Below are 26,300 nucleotides of genomic sequence, written 5' to 3' on the forward strand. Positions count from 1 at the left end.
ACTTGCCAGGCAAAAATGCAACACATTTACTACCTTAACCATGCATCCAAGAAATAATTGTAACTCATTTGTTTCTCTATCATGCCAAATTACTTCCAATAAAAATTCCATCTGCACATAACACTTAGGACTTGGTTATCCTTTCTTTAAAGTTTTGAGAGTCATATTTTCCCATCTATTTCAAGGATTGAGTATTTCATAAGTTCATTGTGAGGTAGGTAAATCTGCTAAACATATTAGGAAACAAAGCTCTAGTTCTTTTCATCTAATTTTAGTGATATTTGAGGACCTTCATTAGTCCAAAATATTGTTAGAGGTATATGGTTCATTTCCCTAATTGATTCTTGCACTTGATTCTTTCTCCTTAAACAAGAATATATTTTAGCTTCATCGTTTTCAATATTATATGGTTTAAAATTGGTTTGGGAGAAAATAGCGAGGCTTATAATAGATATTTTCATGGACTACTAAACATTTTCTTTATTTGTTGAGTCCCATGGAATTATTTATGATTACTCTTGTGTCAATATCCCAACAAAATAGGACTAACTAAAGGAATTTGTTAGATACTCAAAAGAAATGGAAGGTGCACGGGAGACATGCAAGAGGGGACGGCCAAGATCACATACATGCGCAGAAGATTGACGGATTCATAGATCACGCAGGAGCGAATCGACATAAAGGATTTTCCTTCGCTGCATACTATGATTTTATCTTTCTTTTGCATTTTTTGTTATTTGATTATTGAGTAAATACTTTTTAAATTTGAGATTTGATAATGTTTTGGTGTTTTAGTTTTGAAGATTATTGATTTTTTTTTTATAAAAGATTTTTTTTATTATTATTAGTATTTATCTAATTTTGGAAATAACGGTTATGATTGTTGAGTGATTAAATATTTTGGTACCGATATTTATTTTAATTTGATAATGTATAGTCAATTCAGGTAAGATATATGTAATTGAATTCGTACTTGAATAGGTGACAACCGGGTTGAATAGTTTATTCCCGGAGGTTTCTAATTGTTCATGTTAGGTAGTAATTATTTGAATTGGATTTTCTAGATTGGAATGCAGTTAGAAAATGTTTCTTGATAACTATAACCAATTTATTGATAGTCTCCTAAACACTAATTAACTTTATTGAATTGATGATAAAACGTAAGTACCATAACTACATCATCTATTGAGGTAGACAACCGATCGATAGTGAGTCCCTCATTAATTTGATTGTTCTATTATTTTATTTTATTTACTTTAGACAAATAAAAAAAATCTCCCTTTTTTTTTATTTATTGAATTATAACATAAAAGAGTGAATTACACTATTTCTGGCGATCTATTCTTCCGTGATACATTAATTTGAGATCACAGAGTATATCAATTTATTTGATTGACTATGCAACCAGTCAATCATTTCACAACTCCTGATAATTTGACCTAAATTTTATAGAGACGATGAAGGAATAAAAGAGAGAATTAAAGATAAAAAAATCTGTCAAACAATAAATCGGAAAGTTGTGCTATGATGAGCTAGACTTGGAATGCATTTTAACCTCAACTGGCTTTGAAATAAGACATTAAGTTGGACGACGAACAATAATTCAATGATGTCGTTCGAGCAAGGAAAAACAAGAAGGCTTGAGATGTTCCTTCCGAAGCAAAAAAGAAAAGATTGTATTAGTGGTCCGGGAATACCTTCCCGGCCTAGCTACAGGCGGGCCTACGGCCCGGGGGATATATTAACACTTTGGTGGTTAAGGACATCATTGAAGTTTGGAGGGCTAGACACTTTTGTAAACAAACCTTAGCAGCATTATGGAAGGGCCTGAAGCTAGCAGGGTCAACGCCCAACCTCTAGATCATGACCATTTTGGGTTGAAAGGTTCAACTTGCCAATATTGTGATTGCTTCGTGGAGGAAACGTTGGAACTGGTTAGGGACTTGGTTGAATATCTATTCCTAATAAAAATAGATTGTCGGCCCCCATGAAGTCTAATTTTGAGTTGCTCTCATCGATCAAATTGGAGAGTCGTTGGGATTGGGTCTAGTCGCACTAGTCACTTTATGGAGTTGGCATTGAAAGTTGTCGTATTTGCATTTGATGGAAACTCACTGTGGCAAGCCATCCCATCGTCTTTTATGGAGAGTCAATCGGTCTTCCCCCTTTGGTGTATATTTTCCTAATTTTATTTTATATGATAAATATTCAATATTTTGTGAAATATATGGGGTATTATTTTGTCATAAAAAAACAAAAAAATGATTGATAATGATAGCCGGTTCCAAAAGATTTTTTTATCAACCATATCAAACTAACCAAATATGAATTTGTTAATGTGGAGTCCAAGCATCCAAATGGGGAGCAACTGATGGTGGTTAGGTTAGCTGCAACCCAAAAGAATGCAATTCCAATGAGATCATAAATAAGTGACGTTTTGGAATGAAAATGGTGTCATTAACAAGATCATAATGATACAATCGAAGCTGAGGAAATAGGTTTAAAAATTCATCTATCAATGAATTTAATATTGAAGGAAAACGTTTGCTGAGATAAAATGTCCCAACCGTACCACACTTATTCCATAATCTATCCTTTAATTTTCTTTATCTTTCTTTTCTTTTTTTGTGTTGTGAAAATCAATTAAGACCCATTTCTGTCATTTTTATTTTTTTTTAATCAATTTGTATTATTTTTCCTTAAACTCGGGAGAATCCACTTAGAAGACGAACAAAAGTTTGGCGTAATGAGGTTTGATAACTTCAAAATTGATCATATGTACTACTTGCAAAACATATTTATTACTTAAGATTTACTAACATTTTGGTCCTGCTCAAGCGAGATCCTAGCTCAATTCTTATTAGTCCGAGTGCAGCGATGAAGGCAGTCACAGAAGGTGACAAGCGAACGAATATTCCGCTCAAGCCAAAGTCCAGAAGCTAGCTTATCTCCACCATTCCAATGTGACTCCCAACTACTCCCGCTCAAACGAAGCAAATGTCTCCCAGTGGAAAAGTCATTCAATTTCAACAAGCGACGAAAGTCAGCTCCACTCGAGCGCCGCTGCTGCTGCTGATGCTGATGCCCTCCCTTTACTGAAGTTAGGAAGATCTGTACAAGTGAAGCGAGGGAGCTAGGAGTTATGGCAGTTTCAATAGAATGTAACAACACAACACAATTGTTTAAGTGTCTAATTGCCTATCAGTTACAATAGAATCCCAAAAACATTTCAACCTGCATCTACTTTCTTTTTTTTTTTTTTGAAAAGCTCTATACTGTAAGGGGGTTTTCTCTAATTAGTGAAGGTCATGAGATAAATGGAGTCTTCTTCACCCCTGACCGTCTTTCAGTTTCGCCATTCTAGACGACTTTATTGTTTTGTTTGTCACTTTGATTTACTTTTTTGTGATATAGATTCACTGTTTTATTAGTTGTTAATGAAATATCATATTATTCTTCATCTGTATTTATCCTATAATCGCATCACAATAACATAGAGTAGGTAGTTCATAGAAGTTAAGTATGTGGATGGCTTTTCGACCTGCTTAATTGTTGATCTGAATTTAATCTTGGTTCAAGAGAAGTATCATAGGAGTAGAGCTACTAGTAAAACAATATAAGTAATAATTAATTAAACATGGGTGTTTGCTTATCATGTCCTAAAAATATTTAGTGACAATGATTTTTTTTTAAATAATATTTTTAACGGGTATTGCTGAAGTCTCCTTTTAATTCTTACATTTACCGCTCACTTTTCATTTAACTAACAATCGTCGCTCACTCACCTCATCATTATATATATACACCGGTCACGCTAGCCACCTCGCTCCACTCGCCATCGCCCTCACTGCACTCATCTTTACAATCCTCGCTCCATTCGTATCTCACGGCTCCGCCTATTACTAATTTATTTTAATTCTATTTGTTTACTATTTTTCTCGCGCAAGCGAGACCCTTGCCGTTTTCCAACTTGCTAGACTCAGTTGTAAATATTCTTTTGATTTCTTTTCGTGACTTAAAATTCCAACTTGCTAGACTCAGTTGTAAATGTTCTTTTGATTTCTTTTCGTGACTTAAAATTCCTAAACTGGACCTGAAAACTAACAGGAATAAATAAGTATAAAAAATATAATTTTGATAGAAAAATTAGGGGCTACAACAACACTTTTCATTAGTTCAATATCTATCAGTCGCAATATGCCAAGATTCACCCTCTCTTTATTTCAATAAACAAAGCCTATATTTTCTCTTATCAATGGCATAATGAACTAGATGTAATATGCATTTTTTTAACTTCATCTGACTTTGAAATAAGACTGCAGGTCAAACAACGAACAACAATTCAATAATGTTGTTTGAGTGAGGAAAAAACTAAAGGGCTCGAGCTATTCCTTCTAACTTTGAGGAAATCGCTGGTGTTTTGGGGGCAAGGCGGCATTATGGAATAGCTTGAAACAAGTAGGATCAGCACTCAACTTTCCAGTCATGATCACTTGCGGTTGAAAGGCTTTAATCGCCATTGCTAACGTCCAGACTAGTTGGAATATCTATTTTTAGTTGCGCCCATTGGATCTAGTTGCACCAGTCGATGTATGGAGTTGACATTGAATGTTGTCGCCTGAGACATTTTGGGTATGGTTCGTTGCTAAGTAGATCCAATGGATGAAAACTCATTGTCTTCAATTGGCCTCCACCCTTTTGAGATTCTGATTTGTGTATTTTACAAACTTATTTTATGTGACAAATATTCAATATTTTGTAAAATATAGGGACATTATTATATATGTTGCCACACAAGAAATTCCATCGATAATGATAAAGTTGAATTTCGGATCAAAACCGACTTAGGCCAACCCAACATGAATTTGTTAGCATCCAAATCGGACCGATTAGGTTGGTTAGTAGCAGCGCAAAAGACTCCAATCCAATCCAACCACCACTCATTCGACAATCTATTCTTTTCCTCTGTAGAAACAGTGTAATTTCAATTACAATTTTGGGGTTCACATCACAAAAAACCTACCTATTCTCCCTAGTGAAAATTTTGAGGCCAAAAATCGAATTTCCAGACAAACACGTACGTACACATACATACATACTACTACTCAACTCAACAGAAAATTACTAATGCAGTAATTATTATTATTATTATCTAATGCGGCCGTAACAAAAGAAAAAAAAATGAATGAAACAAGTAAGGAATGAGTCATCACTCTGTCTGTCTGTCTGTCTGTCTGTCTGTGTCATGGGGTGGCGGGCGGGGTGAGGCCCTTGACGACGCCGCAGAGGGGGAGGTCGGCGGGGACGGGGTACTCGTCCCGCGCGGACCTGACCGGGGACTGGGCGCTGATGTAGAGCTGCTGGCCCAGGTACTGCCGCTCCAGCGCCACCGACCGCAGGCTCCACATCCCGCAGTTGTCGAACGTCGTCATGATGGCCGCCCAGCACCCCGGGTACACCTGGACCGTGTGCCGGCTCACCGCGTCGATCAGGTTGTACCCCTTGCGCTTCTCCGGCGTCCACCTCCCGGGCTCGATCCTGATTCACAGGAGATTCATACTACATTGATTAATTCCTTCAATCATCAATGTTAGTTATAATTAATTAATTAATTAATACGATCATCATCGAAGCCGTACGCCGTGGCGAAGAAGGAGTATCCCGACAGGTGCCACGCCTGGATGCTCTTCTCGTGGTTCTCGAACACGATCTCGACAAAGTCGCGGAAGGTGACGTTCACCACGCTGGGCGCCACGGTGATCTTGTTCTCGGCGTCCGCCGCCGGCTCGTCCCGCACCAGGTCGTACTTGAACACCTTGGCCGCCACCCCGAAGTACTCGGCCAGCTTCACGGGGGTGTCCGAGTTCACGTGGGACACCCCGTTCACGGCGTACCGCAGCTTGCCGTCTACCGTGTTGGCCGAGTTCACCAGCTTGATGGTGCGGGTGATGTTGATCTTCCCGTAGTGGTACGAGCCCTGCGGATTGGGCCGCGCCGCGCTGGCAGTCAGGTTCCACCGCAGCGACCGGAACTGGCTGAGCGACCAGGCCCAGCCCTCGGGGGCCTTGGGGAGGTCCTTGGAGGCCGGGATGCTGCTGCCGTTGTAGCGGACAATGGCGGTGGTGGCCAGGGGGCTCTTGGTGAACCGGGTGGAGGCGACGAGGAGGTAGTCCTTGGGGGTCTGGTCGGCGGTGACCAGCACGGAGTAGCACTGACCCAGGTGGACGTCGACGGAGTCGTAGGTGTTCTGCACCGTGTGGGAGCCCTCCACCTCCACCAGCTTCAGGGTGTGCCCCTGGATGCGGACGTTGATGGAGTTCTTCATCCCCACGTTGCAGATGCGGTAGCGGTAGGTCTTCCCGGCGGCCATGAAGAACATGGGCTGGTCGGGGGCGTCCTCGCCGCGACGGCCGTTGATGATGACACCGTCGGGGCGGCTGAGGGTGCGCCCCGAGTCGAGCTTCTTGCGGAGGGAAACGTGGCCGTCGGAGTACCAGTCGCCGGCGAGGACGACGTGCTCGTCCTCCGGGGGAGGGAAGGGAACGGGGATGAGGGGGCGGCTGTGGATGGTGATGGGGCCGTAGCCGCCGGCGGCGCGGTGGAGGGAGGTGGTGGGATAGTAGTAGTAGGAGCCGATCTGGTCCTTGGCCTGGAAGCGGTAGGTGTAGTTGGCCCCCGGGGGGATGGGGCAGTTGGTGCCGGGCATGCCCTCCTGCCAGGAGTTCTTGCGCTGCTGGATGCCGTTCCAGGTGAAGAGGAGGGGCTCGTCCAGGTGGTTGAACACGTTCACCACCAGGTTGTTGTTGGTGGTGCAGTTGATGCGGGGCCCCGGGAACTGCTTGTTGATCGTGATCACCTGCTGCGGCGACCCCAGCGGGGACAGCGTCGCGTACTCCACCTCCCACCGGAAGAACAGATACGGGTCCTCCGCCCGCACCACCCCCAGCGCCGCCGCCAGCGCCACCACCACCACCATCCTTATCCAGAAGGGATGATGCTGATGATACCTTCTTGTTGGTCTGTTGCTGTTCATCGTATAATATATTATATACACCAACAATATTATAATGTAATGGGTGCGATGACGACGATACTATGCTCCCCGACACTGCCTAATCTGCTCTGCTCTGTTCTATTCCATTCTATTCTATTCTGAAATCAGTGAATGAATGAATCGATCACTCAAAGAGAGGACGAAGCCGGACAAACAGACGGGTGGGATCAGCGGAAGATCAACGGCTGACTTTTATAGAGATATGTACAATATATACATAGGCTGACGCAGGCAGAATAAAGACGCGTGATGTGGGGAATGGAGTGAGCGTCGGAAGTTTGTGGCAAGGACCAACTCATCCCTCCCTCTCTTTTCTCTGACAGACAGCCATTCACTGCCATCCATTCTCTCCCTCTCTCTCTACATTTACACATCTTACTGCTAAATAAAGACATAGTTAAAACACATCCCTACTTCCATGATAAAATCAATTAATTAATAATTGATATTTATATAAATAAAGATTGATGATATGACATGATGAAATCCAAGAATGAAACGGGTCTGGTTGGGAAGGGAAGGGAAGGAGTGAATCCGGAAACAGCTCACTTTGAACCAGCATCAGCATGCTCATATGCGACGTCTAACTCAGATTGTGGCTTGGCAGGGGGGCCAAGGTCCCTGGACATGGCCGACGGTATTCTATGTCGAGTCAGTATCCGAGAGGTTGCCCTTCTCCCCAGATTGTAGTCCAGAGCAATCACCCTATCATCATCCAGATCGAATCTTATACTCCTCTCTTCACTGCTGCCCTCCACCAGCTGCCGCAGATGCCTCAAGTTGTCGACTTCTACCCCATTCACCTTCTTCACCTGCAAGGATCAATGAATGAATGCATGCCTTGCCAGATTATTATATTTTTAGATCAAGAAGCGAAAAGTATATTGTACAATGTTCCAGGAGCTAGCTCCAAGACTTGAATGCTAAGGTACCTGCAATTCAGCAAGGCGCTCATATCCTGTGTTAATGTCATCCATTAAAACCTGCACATAATTTTCAAATTTGTTAGTTGGTTCTCTCTCTTAACAGGGATAACTAAAATCCTACATCACACCACAGTTACCTTTCATTCATTCAAGTAAGAGACTGGTATGAGCTAAAAACTCATGAATAGTAGTAAGTAAGAAGAGTCGTGTACCTGAGAGAGGATGACAAGTTGTTGCCCAGCTTTCTGCGGCAGCTCTCTAAGAGCTCGGTCACACAATCGGCGAGGTGATGTACTATACCAATCTTCTCCATACTCGTGAAGAAATGGTTGTGTCAATGGAACAAAAACTAGACCGGCAAAAATGAAATAACTTGGAAGCTTATCGAATTGATGAACTGGGACGAGAGGCTCTAACTGCACGTCAAAAGATATGTGTTTATCATCCCATAATATTTCAGAATCTAGTAAGGTTCAATTATTTGCATCCTATGGAAGTTAAAATTTTCAAACAAGAATCACACTCTTTCCCTGATGCAAATATTGAGCAGAATAACTCCATTATTAGCTTTCATAGCATTACAACCATTTGTAAAAGAACTGTAACTTACAGGATGAAGGGTAACAATAAACTCATGCTCTTTGCCATCTCGCAATACTTTAAGTCGACAAGTGTCGTTAGGCTTCTTCATGGAGACTAAATGGTCAAATGTTATCCGTTCTCTATTTCGGAAAGGAACTGAAAACATAAAAGCTGCACTGCATCATTGACGTTGGCAATAAGCAGATCACCTGCCACAGAATATTGTTTGTGCATCTACTCAACTTAAGAATATAAAATAACAAGAGAAAGGATCAACATAGTACAGAGCACAAAGAATTTGAAGAGACCTGAACACAACTACATAGGAAGAAGAGGGGTGGGTGATGTACCTGATCCATCATTTGCTATTGGGACGCCATCAAATGAAAGGATGATATCATCCTTTTTCAGTGTTCTATATGCATCAGATACTGGGTTAATTTTGCTCACGAGAACCCCTGTTAAACCAGCACGCATTTGAAAGTGCTCCCGTAGCTGTGCATTTTCCATAGGTTGGCAGGACAAACCCATGGAGCAGAACCCAACATAGTCTCCAGTCTCTTCAACACCCGCTATAAAATGCTTTATCACAGGGACAGGAATAATGTAACTGCAAATACACCAAGACTGACACTTTTCAAATGACAATCACTTTATCCAGATTACAGGGGTTACAGTTCTAAGTCATCCATGGTTCTGCTTGAAATCCTATCTGAAGCTTCAAGGTGCAAATTTAAACAAATATAGATTCATACTTTTCAAAAAAACAAACAAGTTATGGCACTTACCACTTGAAACAGCCAGATCCATGGTTTAAGTTCATTGTGCTGGTCAACAGCATTTACTTGGCTGTTTAAATTCACACATTTGAACTCGGCACATTACAATGCCAAAGCACTAGACAGTTTTTTTACTTGAGCAGAAGCAAAAGTATTTTGCAGTTTTAACTTTTTCAAAATTCCAGAAATATACTTATATATGTGTGTGTGTGTATATCTATATTGAAAGTGGACATTTAAACTGGTTTGGGTAGTTTTACAATAAAAATATTTACAGGAATATCCATTTACTATCAGTAACCCAATTATATTGAGGTGGCCTAAAAGATAGTTTCAGCAGTTGTACAAGGAAACACATACAAGATGAACCCTTCTACCATCAATAACAGAACAGCCAAATAATCAATGGAATTACTTAGGTTAGATTATCACGTATTAACTATTAAGTTAGCACAGCCACACTCTACATAAAGGAATTATAAAGGCACCTAGAACCTGCCTAACAAAATCATTTGAATACATAATATGCAGATAGATATCTACCCAATGTTCTCTGCATTAGAAAGGTTTTGAAATGCCACTCCAGCAACTTTGTCACCCATGATTGCAGGGCCACCACTATTCCCAGGATTTATAGCAGCATCAATTTGAATTGCCAACAACTGCGTTGCACCATGTACATATTGTGTTGGTTCAACCCTGGAAACAACACCTTTTGTAACAGAAATGTTGTCCCCACCTGAAAACGAGTATCCCTTAAGGCAGTCTTTATAATGAAATCAGCATAAGGACATTATGTATTATTGCTCCGGGCAAAACATGAGATGAATATATGATAAAAGAACCCAGGGAATCATAGACTTACAATATCATGGAACAATTAAAACAGTTAATCGTTTAAGCAATGCTAGTGACGGTGGTAATAGCTAATAAGAAAACGAATCAATAAAATTATACAAGACCTATTGAAAATATAATGCATTATATTGTGCTTATAATTCAAACTAATGCAGTAGTAAGGAATTAATGTGAATCAAACTTAATATAACAATTTACAAGACACAGGTTGCATTGCATAATCTTCATTCTCCAGAAATTTGTAGGATAAAAATGAAGATGCTGATCATTTTCATATTTTTATTTTTATTTTTTTCCTGGCATGAATCCTAAGCACATTTTGCAGCTCATGGTTACCAGAACTGGTATATTTGGATAAAGTCCTAGATGGCCTTATCTACAATGCAAGTTTTCATAACTTTAGAGCTAGAAATGCATTTAAGTCCCCAAATTTCATGAATATAGCTTTTTCCCAGAGGAAGGCAAGGGATTCATTACCTTGCGGATAACCAACAACAGCAACAGCTTCTTGGAGAAACGGAACCTCACCAAGCTCTAAAGAATTCATACCTTCCCAGAATTCTTCGTTTTCAACTACCAGAATAGCCAAATCACATTCATGGCCTACAGCCTTAACATATGCTCTATATTTGGTGGGAGAACCATGTTTTCGAACAAGAACAAAAGTATGATCAGCCACAACATGGGCATTTGTCAGGATTCTCCTTCCAGAAATAACAAAACCTGCATTAAATTCACAGAAATGCCAGTTATGAACATCCATCATAATTGGCCTAAGGACAGATAACTTAGATTTTATATACTTAAAACTTCCTAAATCGGAGACACTAGTCTTCAGTCTTACAGGGGGAAAATGTACAATTTTTTTCCTGCACAGCCTTAAATTTTACATTACAGGCTACATTTCATCTTTTCATACAGTCTACATATGTGACCTCACAACAGGATCATTCAAATTTATAACATTGAAAGAAGATTAACCTGTATTCCAAGTTCAAGAAAAACCATTTCTAGCCGCTATGGCTTCACAATTATAACGAGAAATTTAACTCCTACCAATTATCGAACTTCAGTACACAAATAAGCAAACAAATAACGAACACAAATAAAGTGAAAAATAAGCATACAAACCAGAGCCCATTGATTCACGCTGAGACTTATTTTGCCAAGGAAGGAAATAACTGGGACTGCTTGCCACAGTAAATATCTTAACAACCGAATCCAAAGCTAACTCAACCGCGTAATACGCATCATCCATCGCCGCATTTCTCATTGTCGAATAAGTCGCCTTCGCGGCCTCAGCTTCAGTAATAATATCAACATCATTGCCGCATGCGGAAACAGCATCACTGGGGGATGTTGAAAAATTGCGAATCGAGCAAGTTGGGTAAAAATTAATCGAAAAAATTCGAGCTTTATTGTCAATCCTAGAACAGGGAATAGCAGCAGCGCAGGAAGGTTGGAAAGAATTAGTATAATGGTGAAAAGAGAGAGCTCTAGTGCTAATTGAGGCAGCACCACCGTGGTTGGAACAGAATCTGAGTCTCCGAAGGACGCCCATGCCCATGGCCACGCCCAGCATTGTGTGCGGAGGTGGGAGCCCTAAAACCTCCTCAGTCTCACCTCAGGGTTTTAGGGGAACGAAGCTCGTCGCCATTTTAGACCAATTCTCAAATTTAAATTCAGTCCTGCCACATTTTACACACACTCACTACACCCTCCATTTTTTAGAAACTTTAATTCTTCCTCTTATTTATTTTTCAATTTTAGTCGGTCCAATAACAAATATTCAAAGTACGCTTTATTTTAGTCATTTCTATTTTAATCTTACTATTTTTCAATATAATACTAATATTTTTAAAATTACGTACAAAAAGCAAATAAATATCTAGTTTCGAGCGGAAATGAGGTATTAATTCTTTAACGTTCTCCTAATTTCAATATTGTTCTTCTCCCCTTTCCCATAATCTATTTTACCAATTATAATTCTACTTTTTTTTTGTTAGATTATTTTTGTGCAAAATATTGCTTTTTCATGTTAAGTGAATATGGAATGGAAAAGATACCCGTACAGAAAAAGTTTCGACTACATTTTCAAATTCTAATTTTTTTAAATTTATTTCATGCTAAAAAAGCATTGGTAAAAGAAAATTTTGATTCTAAATAATTTTTTTTTTTAAAAAAAAAAAAAGAGATATGAGACAAGATAATTAGAATTATCTTATTTTTTTTATTTGGTTGAATTAGAAAATAAGAAGTTGAGAAATAAATTATTTTTTATTTTCTGATTTTGTTTTTTTAAATGACCAGAATTGAATATTCATCAGGATATTTATATTTTTTATATTATTTAATTTATATAATTTTTTAAAATTATATTATTTTAATTTTATAAAATATTACATTTAATTTATTATTTAGTATTTAATTTTTAAGATTTTTTTTAAAAAAATTAAGCTAAAATTTAATCTTATTCCTATCTAATTTATTATTTTTTTAAAAAAAAATCACTAAATAATTATATTTTTTTATATTTCTCAACTAAATTATCTGTATTTACTAAACATAATTAATTCTCATTCTCTACTCAAATTATTTTCTCTCAACGGTTTTATTCTCTATTTGAAATGCCCCTTTCCTTTAATCAGGATGATATTGTTATTGTTAGGATGTTTATTCTAGTTTAAAAATTCATTTTTCATTCATTTTTTTAATAATGAGACCAAAATTAATTTAAATTATTTATATTGAAAATATTGTAATTAGCTTTAATTTTTTCCATATTAATAATTTATTAATTTACTTTACCTTTGTGTCAAAAACAAATTGATCATTAATTCTTAGATTAAGGGACTACTATCATAATTTTTATAAAATAAAAAAATATATATTTTTTATTATAATAGTAAAAAATAATTATGTAAACAATTTATTTTAACAATCTGAATTTGTATCTTTTGTGAAGTTCGTAGAATAAATTTTGTTTTATATAAATTATTGAGAATTAGATAAAGAATATAAAAATAATAAATATATATATTAATTTTTTTTGAAATAAATGCGTTAAGAAAAAAATGTTGAAGAAACAAAGCTTTTATTTATAAATAAAAATAAATACAAATATGCAAACAAGTTTTAATAATATTATAATTATATGCTTCGTCTATTTTATATAATTTATTTTTTTCTAAAAAAATATTATTAATATTTTAATTATATTTTAAAATTTATAATTATAATTTTTTTATTTTAATTAAATTATTTAATTATATTACTTTTAATTTATAATTATTTTTACTATATTATAATTATTTTTATTAATATGAATTATAATTAGTTAGGGCATACTACTTTTATAGATTTGAAAAAAATTTAATTTAAATTAATTATTAAAATAATATATAATAAAATATTTTATAAAAAAAATATATTCTCTTCCAATTTATTTAACATAATTAATATTTTTAAAATTATTTTTACTATTTTCACTATAAATTAATATAATATTAATATTAAAAAATATAATTACAAAACACAAATATTACTAATTTTACTCGACAAAAGTAATATAATTTTTTAGTAAATACAGAATTAAAAAGTTGAGTTTTGGTAAAAAACAAGCCGTTATTACATAATACCTAAAACCACCTCCTTCCCCTCCCCGCTCCCTTTCTCCTTCTTCTTCTTCTTCTTCTTCTTCTGCTTCCTTCTTAGTCATTCCCTTTTCCTTCTCCTTTTCCTTTTCCTTCCGTTTTTCGCTTCTCCTCTTCCATCTCTCTAGACGAATTTCTGCCGCCGCTGCTCGAATCACCAGTTTGTTAGTGTGTTTCTTTATTTATTTTTTTTGCTCATGCTTGCTTTTCCTCTGATGGAATTCGTTCTGATATTTTTTTCTTCTTTCCTTCTTTTCTTCTTCTGTTCAGCTTCTTCTTAGGCGGATGCTCCCCTTCGCCGCTGTTCACTGATATCTTCGATTCACCAGTTGAAGGTAACAAAGGCAAAAATGGATAAAAAATAAAAAGAAGTTAGATGGCCGGGGGGAAGGATAAACCTAGCGATTGGAAGGTGGGGAGGATTTTTAGTAGGGAGTTTAGACATGGGTTTGTACAGTAAAATCCCAAGAAATCATACAGACGAACACGGTTTAAGGTGTCAATCTGTTCTTGTGCCGTCTAAAGATTCCTTAAAAATAGTGCAGTCTAAAGATTCCTTAAAAATAAAAGCTTCGTTCCACATTTACGAAAAAATAATTCTTCATTCACCTCCCACTCCAGTTGAAATTCGAATCGAGGATTTGGATCTGTGGGTTTTGGGCCTTCGAAGCTCGAAGGCGAGTTCCCGACTCGGGCGTCCTTCAACTGCTTTCCTTCGGTAGAAAGGCGGCGGCGCAAGGAGGGGTAACGACATTATTAAGTCATTCGCCAATTTATTTGGAACAAGCCCGTCTGGAGCCGTAAGCTAGCCCATGATTAATGGCTGGCAGTGGGAGAATGCGGTTGCCGGATCCGCCGCCGGCCTTGCCACCGTCTCCTTTACTCACCCCCTTGATGTCGTCCGTACCCGATTTCAAGGTTTTCTTCCTCACATTTTTTTCTCAGATTTTAATTCATAATATTTGAATTGTGTTTTGATCAGTTTTCTACTGTTGACTAGTGAATGATGGCCGATTATCAAACATCCCTACGTATAAGAATACTCCTCATGCACTCTTCACTATCGCTAGGGCTGAGGTTTGTTCTGTTTTATTGTGGGGCATCCATTTATTGATGTTTAATAGGGTTACTTTTCTTTCATATTGTTCATATGTTTCACATATAGATGATTATCTTCGTCTAGCTCTCCTTGTAACCATTACTGACATTGTAGAAGAACGAGAGAATGACTTTTCATTATCTCTTGCTTCATATGTAGTTTTCTTTTATAACTGTGTGCAATACATAGCCCAGCTCACAAAGAGGAAGCAGTTAGCCCTATGCATAATCTTGTTACACAATAACAATTGGTTGATTGGAATACCACATGCTTTATCCATTAGGGCGAGTCTACAAGATAATTTGGAAAATATTTTCTTCATTGTTAGATGTAGTTTTGCCGGTTTTGAGTTTGTTAATCTATGTCGGGTTTTTTCTTTGTTTTTGTTAGTACAATAATGAATACACATTCGGTATAATAATGACGATATATTTGATTCAAATGTTTTTAGAGTTTCTTGTATGGATGTTATAAATTTGTAATCCATAATGATTGCACAGTGTACATAATAGAAAATTTTCTGTGAAAATAGATGTTTGGTGGATAATGTATTTTTCAAAAATAATAAGGATGTAATTTTGCGGGTTTCGTATGTAGTTTTTTTTTAGTACCATAATGAATACAAATTCAGTATAAAAATAACGATCTATTTGATTCAAATGTTTTTGGAGTTTCTTGTATGGATGTTATAAATTTGTAATACATAATGGCTGCATAGTGCACATAGAAGAAATTATTTTTCTGAGAAAAAAGATGTTCGGTGGATTATGTATTTTTGCAAAAATAATAAGAACTGAAAATTACATCCATACATATAGATTCTTTTTTCTTAGCTTCATTTTATTCAGTTATTTTTGAAGCATTGACGTCAAGGATCAAAGTTCATACACTGTATGGAAGAATAATCCTTGTTGGTTGCTATCGAAATTGTGATCAACGTGAAATTCCAAGAACCATATAATTTCTTATTTATGATTTGTTGGGGATACTGCTTTGTTTAAAATAACAATTGGTACATGCAACTTGGGAATAATTTCGGGTCAGCACTATGATTTTCTCATTTCATTTAGATTAATTCACATATTAGAGGGTTATTTGAATTTTCAATTCTCCAAATAATTTCCATACATTTTTGCTTCAGGGTCTTAGAGGGCTCTATGCTGGTTTTTACCCTGCTCTTCTTGGATCAACTGTTTCATGGGGTTTATATTTCTACTTGTAAGCATCTTCAGTTTCTTGTCGTGGTTTTTTGTTTTAACCTGTTTTAATGTCTGAATGTATGTGCGAAGTGCCAGTTTTGATGTGTAAACATTTTTGGTCCAATTCTATTCAGTCTCAGTTTCTCGTTACATCGGAAATCTGTACAACTTCTGATATGTATCATATCCATTTTGATTTTTAAGAGGACATCGCAAAATGCATTTCCAGTTATGACTCATACCTTAGTTGCACATTTTTGTAATTTATGGTTCCACGCAATCAGGATATCTTGTTTGATCAAATTTGTACACGATAGTACTCTTTGTATGAAATTTTTAATTAAAATATATTGGTTGTAGGACTGGGATTGTCTTGTTGATTGAAAAATCTTCTGTAGCTCTTCAGCTTCTGGTGATTTTATTTTATAGCCATGATATGCTTTCCTTTTCTGATGTGCTGCTTCTCTTTTAGTTTGATATTATTAAAGATGCAGCTTTGGTGCATGTTAAATTGCTTCATAGTGGTTCTATCCGATCAAACTTTCGGGGTGTTTTGAGGGATATTTCTGGTTGTCTTACGAGCATTTCTAGTAAGAGTTGTAATATGAATACCTATACTTACAGCTACAGCAAAGCCAAGCAGAGGTATCTGAGGAGCAGAGAAGAGCTAGGACCCACTCTACATCTTGCGTCAGCTGCAGAAGCTGGAGGCTTGGTTAATATTTGAAACTTAATGATATATTCTTGGAGTTTTGTTATATGTATTTTAATTTGGTGTGAAAAAACCGTAGTTGTTTTCAGTAACTTATCATAGTATTTTGATGCATCATTTAGGTTTGTCTTTGCACCAATCCTGTTTGGCTGGTGAAAACAAGATTGCAGCTTCAGACTCCTCAGCAGGCCCGTCCATACTCTGGTTTTCATGGTCAGCTCTAATCTTGCGTTAACATTTTGTCATGTACTTAACATTTCATTTATAGTTTATGATCATCAAACTTAGCCCTAAGCACCGACGATTGCCTATGTTATGATATGGGTCACTCCCAATTCTGTGGAACTAATGCTGATTCTCCCTTTCTCTATATATGGAACCATGCTGTTTACTTTTCTTATATTCAATTTAGTTAAACCTTGTGTCATTAGGAATCTTCCTCTTTCTCTATGACTTTACTCCCTTTTTGTAATCACTTCGTTTGGTTGAAATATATGTAGGGTGTGTTCTTTTATCAAATTTTACCAAAATTCTATTATTCATAAAAAAAAAGTCCCCCAAAGCATCAAATCAAACATCTATTTTTCATTTTCTATATTATACTAAATATCAAATTTACATTCAAACATCACATCAACACATATTTATATCACATTATTCAATTATTCTAATTTAAAATATTTACTATTCAAAATTCCATATCCAAAATTCAAACCCCCAAACAAACACACCCGTGTTGGAAAAGCATCAAGAACACATGTTGGTTTCATTGTTCAAGCATCTATCCAAATGATTTATTAGATAAGCAGATGAGCCCCTGCTATTGAAATTAGTATGTTTTGTGGAAAAGAGGTGGATGTGTTTCACATGATAATCAATCTTTGAGTGATGTACCTACAACAGTAACATTTGGCACTTTAGTTGTTGATGTTTTCTTTGTGGGATAAGTAAAAGGTGTCAAAGAATAGCTGAGTTATAATGTTGTTGAGATATTTTAGATATTTAGTTTTAGATTTAGTAGATTTATATATAGATTTGATCTTATTCATAGATTAGATTACTTAGATTTGAGTTTATCGAATATATTTGTATTACTTATATACAGGCTCCTTATTTTGATGATTAATAACACAATTTCATTATTTTCCCTTAAAATTTCTAACATGGTATCTAAACTCTAGGAATTTTTCTAAGGTTTTGTAGTCTTCTTCAAGCAACCTTCATCGTTATGTTTTGTTCTGGCCTTAATTGCTGTGAAATTTTCTTCTTCACTAAGTCATGTCTGAAACCATCTCCAACCCTTTCGAAGAATTTAACTCTATTCAGAAAATTGGAGAACTGCAGAATATCCGGGCATCCAATAGGTTCAATGGGAATAACTATCTCAAATGGTCCCAAATTGTCCGTACATACCTCAAAGGCAAAGGGAGGCTTAATCACCTCCTTGGAACCTGACCAGAAAGAAGGGATCCAACATTTGAAGCATGGGATGAGGAGGATTCTATGATTATGTCCTGGCTATGGGATTCAATGGACCCAACAATCAGTGACACTTGTATGTTCTTAAATACTGCAAAGGAAATCTGGGACTATATCAACCGCACATACTCAAAGGCCCGTGATGCTCCCCTTGTGTATGAAATCAAAGAAAAAACCGGAGCCACCAAGCAAGGAGACAAATCTGTCACAGAGCATGAGCATGATTTGTCTCCTTGCTTGGTGGCTCCGGTTTTTTCTTTGATTTCATACACAAGGGCAGCATCACGGGCCTTTGAGTATGTACGGTTGATATAGTCCCAGATTTCCTTTGCAGTATTTAAGAACATACAAGTGTCACTGATTGTTGGGTCCATTGAATCCCATAGCCAGGACATAATCATAGAATCCTCTTCATCCCATGCTTCAAATGTTGGATCCCTTGTTTCTGGTCCGGTTCCAAAGAGGTGATTAAGCCTCCCTTTGCCCTTGAGGTATGTACGGACAGTTTGGGTATTTGGGTGTACCGCCTTTGTTCATGTCCACAAACAACATAGAGGGAAGCTAGACCCTAGAGCCATCAAATGTGTTTTCCTCAGTTACTCAAAAGGGATACAAATGTTACAATCCCTTGACCAAAAAATTTTACATCTCTGCGGATGTCACTTTCACAGAAAATAGACCTTTTTTCAAGTCCTCTCTTCAGGGGGAGATTTCAATGATGGAATATAGTACTTGTGAGTCTTTCGAACCACTTAAAATCCTTGACCTTCCGCATGTGCCACCCCGCAGTCACTCAGAACAAAACCTTCCTCATGTTCCAGTTGAACCTGAGTCCTCTGAACCAATCACATCTGAGTCACCCGATCCTGTCACTAAACCCATATCATCTCCTTCTCCAACCAGCATCACTCACAATTTTCCAAAGTTTCCTCAGGTGTATTCAAGGAGAAAGACAGATCCTGAACTAATACAAGTCCAAGAAATAATCCAATCCAAATTCTGAGAAAGAAATCACGGTAAGATCAGATCCCCCTTTACACACACAATCTGTTGAACAGTCCACTGATTCAACTACTGTTCCGGATCTTCCCATTGCTGTTAGAAAAGAAACCAAAGAATGCACTAAACGACCACTCTATTCTCTATCTCACTATGTCTCTTTTAAGCGTCTATCGCCAGCCGAAAAGGGATTCATTATGAGTTTGAACACCATTGCCATCCCTCACAATGTGTCTAAGGCATTGTCAAAAAGGGAATGGAGGGATGCTATGAGAGAAGAGATGAATGCATTAGAGAAGAATAAAATATAGGAGATCGTTGATAAACCAAAGGGAAAAAACATTGTTGATTGCAAATGAATTTTTACATTGAAGTACAAGGCTGATGGATCCCTTGAAAGATATAAAGCAAGGTTAGTAACCAAAGGATACACTCAAACTCATGGGGTGGATTATCAAGAAACATTTGCTCCAGTTGCAAAAATGAACACAGTAAGAATTTTATTATCATTGGCTGCTCACTTTAATTGGCAACTGCTATAATATGATGTTAAGAACGCATTCCTCCATGGTGACTTAAATGAGGAAATCTACATGAACATTCCACCAGGATTTGAAAGGGACACTGGTAACAAGGTGTGCAAACTGAAAAAAGCCCTTCATGGGTTAAAACAATCTCCTAGAGCATGGTTTGGCAGATTTGCAAAAGTCATGAAGGAATTTGGGTACAAACAAAGCCAAGGTGACCATGACTGTTTTTTAATCTATGTGGACGACATCATAATGACTGGAAATGATAAGAAAGAGAAGCATGAATTAAAGCTGAGACTAATGAAAGAATTTGAAATAAAAGAACTAGGGAAATTGAAGTATTTCCTCGGTATTGAGGTGGCATATTCTAGACAAGGGATCTTCATATCTCAACAAAAGTATGTGCTTGATTCATTGGCAGAAACAGGGAAGATTGGGTGTAAGCCAATTTCTACTCCAATAGATCCAAACTATAAATTGGGAGAAGCTAAAGAACCAGCTGTGGATAAAAGAATGTACCAGAGGTTGGTTGGCAGACTTAGATACCTTGCTCACATTCGACCAGACATAGCATATTCTGTAAGTTTGATCAGTCAATTCATGCATGATCCAAGAGAACCTCATCTTCAAGCTGCTTACAGGGTACTGCACTACTTGAAAGGCAATCCAGGGAAAGGAATCTTGTCCAAAAGGAATGACACTCTTACTTTAGAAGCCTACACCGATGCAGACTATGCTGGCTCCTTAGTGGATAGAAGATCAACTGCAGGGTATTGCAAGGTCATCAGTAGAATCAGAATTTAGGGCAATTGCTCAAGGATTATGCGAATTACTTTGGCTGAGGATCATTTTGAATGATTTGAGAGTCAAATGGGAGGGTCCTATAAGCTTTAGTGTGACAATAAGTCTATTAATATAGCTCATAATCCTATACAATATGATAGGACAAAGCATATTAAAATTGATAGACATTTCATCAAAGAAAAACTAGAGGAAGGGTTAGTATGTATGTCCTATGTTCCATCAGAGAGACAATTAGCCGATGTTTTAACAAAGGGGCTGAACAGTTCGAGTTTCCATGATCTTGTATCCAAGCTGGGAATGGAAGACATCTATTCCTCAGCTTGAGGGGGAGTGTCAAAGAATAGTTGAGTTATAATGTTGTTGAGATATTTTAGATATTTAGTTTTAAATTTAGTAGATTTATATCCAGATTTGATCTTATTCATAGATTAGATTACTTAGATTTGAGTCTATCGAGTATATTTTGTATTACCTATATATAGGCTCCTTATTTTGATGATCAATAACACAATTTCATTATTTTCCCTTAAAATTTCTAACAAAAAGCATACCTTCTTTTCACGTAAACTCTCTGGTGTTACCCAGTTTTTCTGTTGATTATTAATTGTGTTTTGTTTTTATCATGTACAATGGATTTCAGATGCTTTAAGAACCATACTAAAAGAAGAGGGATGGAGGGCACTATACAAAGGGCTTGTGCCTGGCCTTTTTTTGGTTAGTCGTTTCTGTCTTTTAGCTATGTTTGCATTAAATCCTCGTATTTGGGGTTTGTTCTTTTAGCATTTCAAATTGAAATTAACACTATTCATCATGCACATTTTTTAATAAAAATACACTATTTTTTCTCATAAAACATCATATCAAAATACTTTAAACAAAAATTAAAACCAACACACAATTTCAACTCACAATGTTTGTCATTCTTTTAATAATTTAATATTGGAAAAACTGTAAATTCTGTCCCATAAATAGATTTTATTATCATTTTTGCGCCTTAATTATAAGTCGTTTGATTTTAGAACAAGATGTTTATAGAAGTCCTTATTCCTATCCTCTATCACTGGAAAAATGCACATGAGGGATATGTCTGATGATGTGGGTTGAGTGGAGATGATGTGGACATCCCAGAGTTGTAATGGACGGACAAGGTTGCACTTCGGGCTGCTAACGTGACAATAAAAAATAAATTACATTTTATTTTATATTTGCAATTTGATTCAATCGGACAAAATTGCAAAAGAAAAAAAAAAAAAACCCTTTAATCCCCATATCCCCAAATCATCCTCAAATCAACCCTACTCATTCCAAAGACATGATCCGACCCATTGGCTTCATCTTCTTTGTTTTCATAACTGACATCTTTTCTGTTTTCCATCCTCTCAAACACAAAATTAGACTACGAATACAAACAATGGGGTATACTGGAATGTCAACAACATGCCCATCAAATCCTTTTGACACTTTCATGAATCTTCACACTTTTCTGAAGGATATTATATGTGAACACAACAAGCACGGTTTTCCTTCCGAGCAGGTTTGCTTTGGTCATTGTTAAAAGTCTTCGCTTCCATTCGCTATGGCTTCCCTGTGTCATTTTCAGTCTTCAAAACTAGGCCCCATCCTGCCATCCTTTGAGTGGTGGCCCCAACAGCTTCTGGAGATTCATCCATGAAGATGAAGTATGCCCTCGGCATTTTTTCTATTTGAAAATTGCTAGGTAGCCCTGCCAGGTAATGGTTGGAAGACTGTATTAATAAAAAATTCCATGTGACAACCTGAATTTTGAACTGTGTATTAATAGATGTCAGCTCTGGACATCCACATCATCTCTGGTCAGCCCGCGTCAGTGCACGTATAGGTGCACGTGCCCTATACGTGTGTTTTTAAGTGCTTTAGGATAGAAGTGAGGACTTCATATACACATTGTTCTTAAGCCAGATGGCTCTCAATTAAGATGCAAAAAAGATAATGGAGCCCAACTAAGGGACAAAATTTTCAGTTCTCATTAATATTTCTCATACTTGAGTTGACTGTATATCCATGTATTGCTGTAAAGATACTGAGTTATAGTATATATCCAGCAGGTTACACATGGTGCTATTCAGTTCACAGCATATGAAGAACTTAGAAAATTTGCTATGAATATCAGGACCGGAGAAAGAAAAAATAGAATAGCTGATGATTCATTGGTACGTGCTCGTACTCGATGATCTTGTCTTTTCAATAATATTGCCATACTTGGACTTGAATTTACATTCATAGAGAATAACCTTTTGTTACAAACCTATGGATTACCTTGATTTATAATTTTGGCGGAACTGGGCAATGACTTTCCTATCAAAGAAAATGAGTGATAAAAGGCACAATGCTAACGATGTGGTAGCAATATTCTAGATGAATTATAAAAGCCTTGCATATTTTGTTTGTTGAAACAATTACATATTTCGATCAATTGCTAGGGTCTATGGGATGCATTCAACATAAATATCTTAGCCATTTCTTCTGGGTTTTCTTATATGCCACCTTCTGTTAATTGTATTATGCAAAAAGTTAAATTATCCTACATTACATACAATCTACATATACACACATATAGATAACTCTAATGGGATTAAGCTTGCAGTAGACCTATCATCGAGGGTAACTCATGAAGGACTAGAACAAAGAGATAATAAAAGACTTAGGTTACCTGTCATGTGGTCAGTTGCTCCAATGTCAAGGACCCACTTGGAAGCAAAGGAAATAAGACACTTATCAACATTACTGAGTCAGTTGCATTAATTGAGTGAGATAGAATTTACCAAACTATCCTAGGACACAGTGAGCCGAGCATACTCATCTGTAGAATAGTAATCATGTGAGTTCTGTAAGTTAAATTTGCAGTATAAGATTTCTGATTTTGATTCGTTAGCTTCTTACGAAATCTCTTGGTATGTCCACTCTTATGGCAATAGTAACAAATAATGCCCCACATTAATAGAACTACCACGAGTATCTTAAGGGTTGCCTCTAAATTGACGAGAGGATGTACCATCACACTGACCCACCAACATATGCAAAAGAGGAGGAAAAGATGTCCTAACATATGAGTCAAATGTTGGAATTCTATGGACAATTGGGGAGCATCTGTAGAAGCAAGTAATTGTGATATGACATTAATAAAACGAGAATATAACCCATCCAAGAAACTTATTACTGCCATTTGCTCTGTTTGTTGTTGACTTTGCACGCATTATTGAATGGCATTGGCATGTTCAACTCCTTATAGGTTCTTTTAAAGCTCATGAAATATGCTTGAAGTGATTGATCGTGTTGTTCGGCTCGATAAAAACTTTGGCATACATCGTAAATACGAGAGACATTACCTTCTCCTACATATAAAAAGGCCAGATACTTCAACAACTCTTTGACAGTGACATTAAGTTGAAACAAAGTCTTTTATTGGGAGAAGGGATTGTGGCTTGATTTTCATTGTTCACTTAATAACAAGATTCTTGAATTGGAACCGATAGGCTTATTTGGAAGGCAAATCCATATGGTTCTTTTTTCATGCCATTACCATAGGCTAGAGTTAGCTCCTCCAAGATCTTCATCTTCAATGTGGAAAGTAGGTTGATTCATTTGGGACAGAATTGCTCTTCTCAGTTTTAACATGTTCATTAAGGAAATCATTTAGAATTACATTTACCTGTCAGAGAAGTCCTTTTGGAATTAACAAGCACAAATATACTTTCCAGACACACGTATATTGCCTTCCAACACACCCTAAAAAGTAGAAACTACTTAGTAGATAACCTTGCAATACATGGTGCCGCATATAGCTCCATTCATCACTGTACACCATTAGGTAACTATGAGAGTAAGTAAATTTTATTTGAGTAGTTTCACACCTGGCAATATACTGGTTAGTTAATGCTAAGATATTTATTGGTGCCTAGAGGGCCTGAGAAACATCCTAGTAACTTTACAATCACTCTAATTATGCACCATTGAACTGATCAAAAAGATTCAGACTTGCTCCATCAAGCACTTGTAGCTTTGTCAAGTGTTCTGTCTTGCAAGCCTCTTTGTTTTCTATGCGTACTTACATAAGAATAAAATGCACTGTATGCAACTGGATTTCGTATATAAATACAACCAAGCAGTAGTAATCAATAGATGTGTGATTGTTCTTTCAACTGTTTGCGCTCATCTTTTTAGTTGGTTGTGCGTTCAAAATTCCTTATCATTGATTAACATCATTTACATTCAACAGAAATAGCATATAAAAGGTTATCTTTTGCATTAGCTTTTGTTTACAAGAATTGGCCTTTTGGCATTTTTTCTGCAGGATTCATTTGATTATGCCTGTTTTGGTGCTGTTTCCAAACTAGCTGCCATTCTGTTGACTTACCCTTTTCAGGTAAGGTTGCATTTCTAGCTCGATAATCTGCAGCTCACTGTACTCCTGGTTTTGCTTGCCTAATTTGATTTGGTGTCGTCTGACAGGTTATTCGATCAAGACTTCAGGTAAAAAGAAAGGCTTTGTTTGAGTACTTAAGTCTTAAGATTTTTTAGTTAAGTGTTTGTGTGCAGTTAGATGAATGATTCTTTATTTTGTACAGTTTGTAAATTTTTATATATTACATATAAATGTCCTCGACAGTAGGGAGGACTGGTGGATTTTAAGGTGTAAGGTATGAACATGTGAATATATATGATTCAAATAGGAAAAGAACTAATATGATTGAATACTAAATGGAATTTAGAGTGATTTTGATTTGTTATTTCATTTTTTAGAGGAGTTTATTTATGTGGATATGTTTGGTGATGATGTTTTTTGCATGTGTTTTTTGTGCTCTTCATCCACTTTCCCGACAAACTGAAATCCTTCTGCTGTAAAACACTATCCCTTCTTGACTGCTAGTTCTTTTTTCTTCTTCACACACTACAGCAACGGCCTTGCATTGAGGGGATTCCAAGATACATGGATAGCTTGCATGTTGTGAAGGAAACTGCACGGTAAGTCATATACTTAAATATATGCAGTCTTCATCAGCTGTAATAAGTAGTATGTATGGACACAAAGTGAGATCCATGAACAAAGAAATTACATTCAAGGATGAGTTGGAACAATATTTCATAACATGGTTTTGCAAATTGAGTTATCTTCTTCTTTTCTTTCGGTTACAGGTTTGAGGGTCTGCGAGGATTTTACCGAGGTATGACTGCAAATGTGCTGAAAAACGCTCCAGCTTCTTCAGTGACATTCATTGTGTACGAGAATGTGCTGAATCTGCTGAAACTGGCGAGATGGAAAGATAGCTAACCCTATGTGCCTTGGGCTTGATCCTTTATGTGACATGGAATTATCAATGAACATTGTTATTCTTTTTATAACTACATCTGAAATTGCCAATGTATGAATGACACAATAATTTGTTTGAATTAAATGAATTGACACAATAATTCGTTGGTTCATTTGACATTTGTTGTTAGTTCATTGAGAGAATAATTTAAATGGTGGGACAGCTTGTTGTACCTTGCACATCAAGCATAAGTTTGATTTTGTTTTTAGACAATCAAAACTCCATCCCATACTAGAGTAAAAAATTATTGAATGATCTTCCAATCCTCATGAGATTTC

General features: G+C 36.7%; 3 protein-coding genes across 12 annotated transcripts; 1 reads left to right on the forward strand and 2 right to left on the reverse strand.

The window, feature by feature from the left end:
- Positions 1–4,911: 4,911 nt before the first annotated feature.
- On the reverse strand, positions 4,912–7,399 carry LOC127257736 (L-ascorbate oxidase homolog). Of its 2 annotated transcripts, XM_051284197.1 has the most exons (3): positions 5,640–7,399; positions 5,214–5,538; positions 4,912–4,965 (listed from the first exon to the last, which is right to left on the reverse strand). In XM_051284197.1, the coding sequence occupies exons 1-2, from the start codon at positions 7,031–7,033 to the stop codon at positions 5,244–5,246; spliced, it is 1,689 nt and encodes a 562-aa protein (XP_051140154.1). In that variant the 5' UTR covers positions 7,034–7,399; the 3' UTR covers positions 4,912–4,965; positions 5,214–5,243. The 2 variants fall into 2 exon arrangements, with proteins under 2 accessions (XP_051140154.1, XP_051140153.1); XM_051284196.1 differs by having other exon boundaries at positions 4,919–5,538.
- A 69-nt stretch (positions 7,400–7,468) lies between these two features.
- LOC127257735 (protease Do-like 10, mitochondrial) lies at positions 7,469–11,895 on the reverse strand. The gene is made up of 8 exons (XM_051284195.1): positions 11,331–11,895; positions 10,677–10,922; positions 9,885–10,080; positions 8,913–9,172; positions 8,591–8,718; positions 8,193–8,396; positions 7,987–8,037; positions 7,469–7,866 (listed from the first exon to the last, which is right to left on the reverse strand). The coding sequence occupies exons 1-8, from the start codon at positions 11,779–11,781 to the stop codon at positions 7,600–7,602; spliced, it is 1,803 nt and encodes a 600-aa protein (XP_051140152.1). The 5' UTR covers positions 11,782–11,895; the 3' UTR covers positions 7,469–7,599.
- A 1,951-nt stretch (positions 11,896–13,846) lies between these two features.
- LOC127257652 (folate transporter 1, chloroplastic) lies at positions 13,847–26,287 on the forward strand. 9 transcript variants are annotated; one of them, XM_051284108.1, is made up of 13 exons: positions 13,848–14,020; positions 14,123–14,187; positions 14,474–14,770; positions 14,853–14,929; positions 16,093–16,169; positions 16,775–16,865; positions 16,985–17,075; positions 21,315–21,388; positions 22,756–22,863; positions 25,005–25,076; positions 25,163–25,183; positions 25,608–25,675; positions 25,847–26,287. In XM_051284108.1, exons 3-13 carry the CDS (start codon positions 14,665–14,667, stop codon positions 25,980–25,982), a joined length of 921 nt encoding a protein of 306 aa, XP_051140065.1. In that variant the 5' UTR covers positions 13,848–14,020; positions 14,123–14,187; positions 14,474–14,664; the 3' UTR covers positions 25,983–26,287. The 9 variants fall into 9 exon arrangements, with proteins under 9 accessions (XP_051140066.1, XP_051140067.1, XP_051140065.1 ...); XM_051284103.1 differs by having other exon boundaries at positions 13,848–14,016; positions 14,123–14,348; XM_051284106.1 differs by having other exon boundaries at positions 13,848–14,016.
- Positions 26,288–26,300: the final 13 nt, after the last annotated feature.

The sequence above is a fragment of the Andrographis paniculata genome, unplaced genomic scaffold (genome assembly GCF_009805555.1).
Source record: "Andrographis paniculata isolate CXL003 unplaced genomic scaffold, ASM980555v1 Contig58END, whole genome shotgun sequence".
In the NCBI taxonomy this organism is placed as follows: domain Eukaryota; kingdom Viridiplantae; phylum Streptophyta; class Magnoliopsida; order Lamiales; family Acanthaceae; genus Andrographis; species Andrographis paniculata.

Excerpts from the sequence above, each read along its gene's own strand:
- LOC127257736 (XM_051284197.1), bottom strand. The coding sequence starts at position 7,033 with ATGAACAGCAACAGACCAACAAGAAGGTATCATCAGCATCATCCCTTC. Across the intron at positions 5,539-5,639 it reads TACTCCTTCTTCGCCACGGC|GATCGAGCCCGGGAGGTGGA; the intron begins GTACGGCTTCGA and ends CCTGTGAATCAG.
- LOC127257735 (XM_051284195.1), bottom strand. The coding sequence starts at position 11,781 with ATGCTGGGCGTGGCCATGGGCATGGGCGTCCTTCGGAGACTCAGATTC. Across the intron at positions 9,173-9,884 it reads TCTAATGCAGAGAACATTGG|TTACATTATTCCTGTCCCTG; the intron begins GTAGATATCTAT and ends GTGTATTTGCAG. Across the intron at positions 8,397-8,590 it reads TTATTGTTACCCTTCATCCT|TTAGAGCCTCTCGTCCCAGT; the intron begins GTAAGTTACAGT and ends TTTGACGTGCAG.
- LOC127257652 (XM_051284104.1), top strand. The coding sequence starts at position 14,665 with ATGATTAATGGCTGGCAGTGGGAGAATGCGGTTGCCGGATCCGCCGCC. Across the intron at positions 16,170-16,774 it reads TGGGGTTTATATTTCTACTT|CTACAGCAAAGCCAAGCAGA; the intron begins GTAAGCATCTTC and ends CTATACTTACAG. Across the intron at positions 25,184-25,607 it reads TTATTCGATCAAGACTTCAG|CAACGGCCTTGCATTGAGGG; the intron begins GTAAAAAGAAAG and ends CACACACTACAG.